This window comes from Arachis ipaensis, chromosome B03, assembly GCF_000816755.2.
Source record: "Arachis ipaensis cultivar K30076 chromosome B03, Araip1.1, whole genome shotgun sequence".
Classification (NCBI taxonomy): Eukaryota; Viridiplantae; Streptophyta; class Magnoliopsida; order Fabales; family Fabaceae; genus Arachis; species Arachis ipaensis.
This window is the reverse complement of record NC_029787.2, coordinates 32,850,777-32,857,272: the sequence shown is the minus strand read 5'-3', so window position 1 is coordinate 32,857,272 and position 6,496 is coordinate 32,850,777. Positions and strand designations below refer to the sequence as shown.

General features: G+C 33.4%; 1 protein-coding gene across 1 annotated transcript; it reads left to right on the top strand.

Annotated features, from left to right (window-relative positions):
- On the top strand, positions 2,414 to 6,256 carry LOC107632891 (transmembrane 9 superfamily member 10-like). Its single transcript, XM_016336530.2, has 7 exons — positions 2,414 to 2,825; positions 3,389 to 3,553; positions 3,653 to 3,762; positions 4,187 to 4,295; positions 4,381 to 4,493; positions 4,581 to 4,731; positions 4,803 to 6,256. The coding sequence occupies exons 1-7, from the start codon at positions 2,697 to 2,699 to the stop codon at positions 5,958 to 5,960; spliced, it is 1,935 nt and encodes a 644-aa protein (XP_016192016.1). The 5' UTR covers positions 2,414 to 2,696; the 3' UTR covers positions 5,961 to 6,256.

The following is a 6,496-nucleotide window of genomic DNA, read 5'->3' as shown; positions in this document are numbered from 1 at the left end:
CGATTCGTTTTCGCATTCACTATATTCCATCAGAAAATCCGACGGTAATTACCGTGGAACGAAGAAAATCCAACGATAAACATTTAGCGGCGAGGTTTATACTATCTGATTATTTCTGACGGTAATTTTGACTGTAAATTGATTACCATCGGAATTATTTGATGAATCCGATAGTATATCCGATAGTACTCAACATTTTTTTTTGTAGTGTATCTTGTTGTACTTGGCAAATTTTATGATAATTAAATTTTATATTCTTTGATTACGAATATAAACAATTTTGCTATTATTGTTAGTTTACAACGGTATCATACTTATAATTTTATTATGTTTTTACTGTTTTTGTATGATATTGATGAACACTTTGTGCCAAAGATTAAGATGATTTTCAACATACTTGAAAAAACTGAAAATTTTTACAAAGTTATTCTAAACTTGTAGATTTTTTTACTAAAATAAAGAATACAAATAGAAAGAAAAACCAAATTAAAAAAAAAAAAGAGGTCATGAAAATGACTTAAATGACATCAAAATCACTCTAATTCTTTTGTATAACCTAATTAATTAGGTCAAATTTATGTCAATGAGAACAAATCAACCTCATTTATCTCCAAATGATACTGAAATTACTTAATGACGTAAAATTTGTTCCTACTTCAGGATTTAAACTACCAAAAAAAGAAATGAACTATTAGATGAATCTATTTAGGTGCTTTATATGTAATAGGGTATTATACTTTTAGATTAATTACTTTAAAATGAATCTATTTTTTATCTTGTTTTTCTAAGTTTATATTACTTTAAAATGTTGATTTCTCATTAATTACTCTTCAAGTAGTTACTTTTGTTTTGTTTGTGTGTTTCATCAATTATGGATATTTTAAATTTCACTATATATTAATATGAATATTTTATTAATGAATTATAAAGGGTTTAGATTTGACATTTCTTATTTGAATTTCTTATAGTTTTTATTTTATATTATTGGATTCACAAATTATCAATATCTTAGATCACACATGGCAATTTTAATTTAAATGAAACACATGTGCAATTTTCATTTATTGAAAATCAAAATAGGTAAAACAATATACATTGGTTTTTCTTCAAAAAATTCTTACAATTTGAATCACATAACTATCAGATCTGGTTTTTCCGAAATATACACTATGCTAGCCTTCACAATTTTTATACTAATTTATTGCAACCAGTAAAATTCCTTCCAATTTCAAAGCCCTGACTTTTTCTTAGGATTCATTTTCAGGTATCACTCTACCTCTTGCTTCTCTTTTTTCATAGAATTCATAAGTCCAAACAAACAACCTATATCACTTCTTGTCAACACTCTATAACACATTTAATAAAGATAGAGAAAGAATCAAATATTACATGATTCAAGAAAAGAATAATCTTGCACTTACATTATAGTTTAGACACCTAAAAAAATCTCTCTGGATTCGCATCTAATTTGTTTCTAACCATCTTAAAACGGGTCGACACACACAACCACACTACTATGGAAATCACTTTTCCTTGCTTCGAATGGCTCTCTTTGAATAACTTCCATTAGAGTACTAGTTGTTAAAACTCCTAACAGATTTATTGTCATTACTCATCACGAACTTTATAAAAATGTCTTCAAACAGGGGAGTAAGAAATGAAGAAAAAAGGACTTCAAATGAAATTGAAAATTAAGAATTTAAACACTTACAAGGGACTAAATTGATGCAAAGAATTTTAATTACCACCTAATATAGCCATTAGGTGTTTAGTGTGGTATTTGACTATCCACGTCATCTCTCCAGTAATATTTTTATGATGGAAACTGTCATACGGATTAATAATGTGAATAATATTTATAAAGTTGAAATACTAAATATTGCAATTAAAATTTTAACAGTTAAATTGAGGTTCCATATAAGTTTAAGAACCAACTTAATCTTGTCTCAGTTTTATGAGGCCAATAGTACGTCCTTCAAGTTTTGACTACTATATAGCCAACAAAGTATGATTTTCTTATGTGTTGGTTCTATATTGACTACTATAAAACAGTTGATCACGTATCAGCAACATAGTAGTATATATCTAGAGTGAGTTATTAGCTTAGCGAGAAAGTGAATTGAGTCTTGAGTTAGATTTACCATAAAGTCACGAATTCAAATCATGAAATGTTTTTTTAGAAAGAGACCTTACTATTTACGATGTCAGGTTCTAAAGACTTACACTTTCGGATCTATTAAAGAAAATAAGAAGTCCAACATAATAATAGGAATGTTATATTCACTATTTCGTATTTACACGTTTTGTATATATTGTCTCTTTTAGTATATAAAGTAAAAGGAAGACAAACAAAAAATGTAAAATATTTCTCTTTTAATATTAAAAACAAAGAAGCTTATACAGTTGGGGTTAAAAGAAAAGGAAAATGATACAAATATAATTTCTCATCATAAAAAGCTTAGAAGAGGATTTCTTACCAAATAGGAAGACATAATTGAAATCCACCGTTGAAGCTGTAGGATCCAATCTCCAGCACAAATCGTCGTCCATCACATTTTTGTATGTGTCCAACAGCTAGAACATCGTCATTTCTGTAATTAACGAACAAAGTAGGAACACTAGTGGGAGGAATTAACGAGAAGAAGAGGAGAGAGAAGCGTTCTTTCCTTCATCATACGTTGTTTATAAAGAAAATCATGGCGACGAAAGGAAATCTTGCACGTCATCTATGGCTATGGATCTCTGTGTATTTCATGCTCCATGTTAATGTCCACCATGGAACTTGTTTTTACCTTCCTGGTGTTGCACCAGAGGATTTCCATAAGGTTCTTATTTTTTCATTGTCTTTTTCTTCTTTTTCACTCACCATGTTTTATTTTATTTTTTCATGTTCTTTCATTATCGTTGAGTTTCAAGTCAGATCACTAATGTGGCTTTTGTTTTCCTCTTTATACGTCTTTCTTGGAAGATCTTTGTTTTGCTTTACAATTTGGAAACGATTGTTGTGGCTTGTTAGGCACATTTTCTTTTACGTAAGAGTTGAGAGATCCGACCATTTTGCAATAATGTAGGCATGAAATCTTCCAGTTATTGTAGTCGATTGATTGCTTCAACACTTTCTTTTCCCTCTGTGGTGATCGATTTTTTCTTTAACGGAGTCTTACAGAAAATTTCAAGTTCATGTGATATAATTTAATTTATTAATGAATAACATGATTTATTCACGAGTATGGCACACTAAGTCTTAGGAACTGTTCAGACAAGTATTTTCCTTTGCATACTGTTTTTGTATTTCATTTTCTGAGATCTTATATTGAAATAAAGTTACCGTAGATTTTTCCCAGTCATGGCATAAACAAACAGCATTTATGTTGTTCATTGGTGACAGGGTGACATTTTGAGGGTTAAAGTGAACAAATTGACTTCTACAAAAACGCAACTTCCATACTCCTATTATTCACTGCCTTATTGTCGTCCAAATCAAATTGTTGATAGTGCTGAGAATCTTGGGGAAGTTCTTCGCGGTGACCGCATCGAAAACTCTCCCTATGAGGTTCGCTGAATTTTGTGCACATATTTTTTGCTTCTTCCTTTTCCTTAATGTGTTCAAAAAGTTCAGAAAATGCTGAAACAATCTGGTTCTTTGTTTCAGTTTAAAATGCGAGAGCCGCAGATGTGCACTATTGTTTGCCGTCTAACTCTTAATGCAAAAACAGCCGCAGAGTTCAAGGAAAAGATAGATGATGAATATCGTGTGAACATGTGAGTTACCAGCGACCTTAAATTTACCTCCATATCTACGTGCTAGTTTTCTTATTTTTCGGGCAAAACTCTGTGCTAGTTATAGTTATCGATGTGACAAAAAAGTTCCTATAAGTTCCAGTATTTCAATATACTCACTTATACACTTAAATGGACTAGTGATGACACAAGAGTAAAATTTAGTTAGAAATAGATGAATTATTTTAGACTTGTTTGCTTAAGCCGTGTTTGGAAGTTTTCTTTGGAATACAAATTCAGCAACAATGATCATAAACCTGTTTGTTAGCTGACAGATACAAATAATTTCTACATTTTCGAGAATAAAGAAAAAAAATTCTATATTTTGTGTGTTCCTAAAGGGTGGAGACAATAGAGATAGGCCATTGACAAAAATTTATCTTGGTCTATTTTTGTGTTGTTTCAGGATTTTGGACAATCTACCTTTAGTAGTTCCTCTACGAAGGCCTGATCAGGAGTCTTCCTTAGTTTATCTGCATGGCTTCCTCATCGGTCTCAAAGGACAGTATGCTGGAGTAAGTGGCAGCTAGCTAGATGAGAATTTCATTTTACTCGTTTGGTTTAAAATTCATTTTGACATCTTTTCCACCATGTTGATAGACCAAAGACGAAAAGCACTTTATCCATAACCACTTAACCTTTGTGGTTAAGTATCACAGAGATCCAGTGACAGAGATGTCAAGAATCGTAGGCTTTGAGGTTAAACCTTTCAGGTCATTATTTGTTATGTATTAGTTTTGTGCTAATTTCTTAAATCGACGGTTCCATATGTTAAAATTGAGATACTGGTGTGAATACAGTGTGAGGCATGAATACGAAGGTAATTTTGATGAGAACACCCGCTTAACAACGTGCGATCCGCATGCAAGAAAGTTAGTTTCTGGATCTGAAGATCCTCAAGTGGTTGAAGAAAACAAGGAAATAATCTTTACTTATGATGTTGAGTTCCAGGTTAGTTGGGTAATTGGTAGTTTCATTGAGAATTGATGAGTTGTGATGCTGATTTTGTGAACATGTTGTAGGAAAGCGACGTGAAATGGGCGTCTCGCTGGGATTCGTATCTTCTGATGGCAGACGAACAAATTCACTGGTTTTCGATCATTAATTCTTTAATGATTGTACTTTTCCTTTCGGGAATGGTGGCAATGATAATGTTGAGGACGCTTTACCGCGATATCTCCAAGTACAATCAATTAGAGACACAGGAAGAAGCTCAGGAAGAGACAGGGTGGAAGCTAGTCCACGGAGATGTTTTCAGGCCTCCATCAAACTCAGACTTGCTGTGTGTGTATGTGGGAACAGGTGTTCAGTTTTTCGGAATGATTCTTGTCACAATGATATTTGCCGCACTTGGATTTCTTTCGCCGTCAAACAGAGGTGGTTTGATGACAGCAATGCTATTGCTCTGGGCCCTTATGGGGCTCTGTGGCGGATACTCGTCGGCGCGCCTTTATAAGCTGTTCAAGGGAACGGAATGGAAAAGCATAACTCTCAAGACGGCCTTCATGTTCCCAGGCATTGCCTTCGCAATATTCTTTGTGCTAAATGCTTTAATTTGGGGCCAGAAGTCGTCCGGGGCAGTTCCATTTGGAACAATGTTTGCTCTCGTCTTCTTATGGTTCGGCATCTCGGTACCACTGGTAATAGTCGGTGGTCACATCGGCTACAAGAAGACAGTGATTGAGGACCCCGTAAAGACCAACAAGATAGCGAGGCAGATACCGGAACAAGCCTGGTACATGAACCCTGCCTTCTCTATCCTAATTGGAGGCATACTACCATTTGGTGCTGTCTTCATTGAGCTTTTCTTTATCCTCACTTCTATCTGGCTACATCAATTTTACTATCTTTTTGGCTTCTTGTTCATCGTCTTTGTCATCCTCATCATCACCTGTGCTGAGATCACAATAGTTCTTTGCTACTTCCAGCTATGCAGTGAGGACTACCTCTGGTGGTGGAGGTCATATCTCACTTCTGGTTCCTCTGCACTCTACCTTTTCCTATATGCTGCATTTTATTTCTTCACAAAACTTGAGATCACTAAACCGGTATCTGGAGTCCTTTACTTCGGTTACATGCTGCTTCTTTCGTATGCTTTCTTCGTTGTGACCGGTACAATCGGTTTCTATGCATGCTTCTGGTTCGTAAGGCTAATCTACTCCTCTGTGAAAATTGACTGATCAATAAGCAAATTAGTGGATGGCTTAATCGTTACGAGAAGCTTACTATTTTAAATGGAACTGGGAATTGTGGGCATCCTTCAGTTGTCCTTTGGCTCCACTTTTGAATAGTTATTACATTGGAAATTCATAGCTGTCTTAACATAGGTCGTTTTAGAAGTATAGTCATATTTTGTACTTTCTTAAAAGAATTTTCTACTACACATTCTCATTGTTTTGTATTACACATTCGTGAGGACCATTAATCAATTATGGTGTCCTCAATCTTAGTTCATTTTTGTTAATAAGGAGAAATGCTAGAAATAATTCAAAATTCTTGCCTTAACTCCAATTATTATGATTCTCATTGATATTACTTTTAGTTAGTGATTAATACAAAACAAAAGATATATATGATCACAATAAAATATAAATATGTTTGATATACTGAAAGAAAAAAAAAAAGAAAAAGAATTTATAATAGAAATTAAATACAAAATCTATATTTGTATCTAACAAATAAAAAACAGACACTAGTATTGGTGTCTATTGTCTAT

Excerpts from the sequence above, each read along its gene's own strand:
- LOC107632891 (XM_016336530.2), top strand. The coding sequence starts at position 2,697 with ATGGCGACGAAAGGAAATCTTGCACGTCATCTATGGCTATGGATCTCT. Across the intron at positions 4,494-4,580 it reads TTTGAGGTTAAACCTTTCAG|TGTGAGGCATGAATACGAAG; the intron begins GTCATTATTTGT and ends GTGTGAATACAG. Across the intron at positions 4,732-4,802 it reads CTTATGATGTTGAGTTCCAG|GAAAGCGACGTGAAATGGGC; the intron begins GTTAGTTGGGTA and ends AACATGTTGTAG.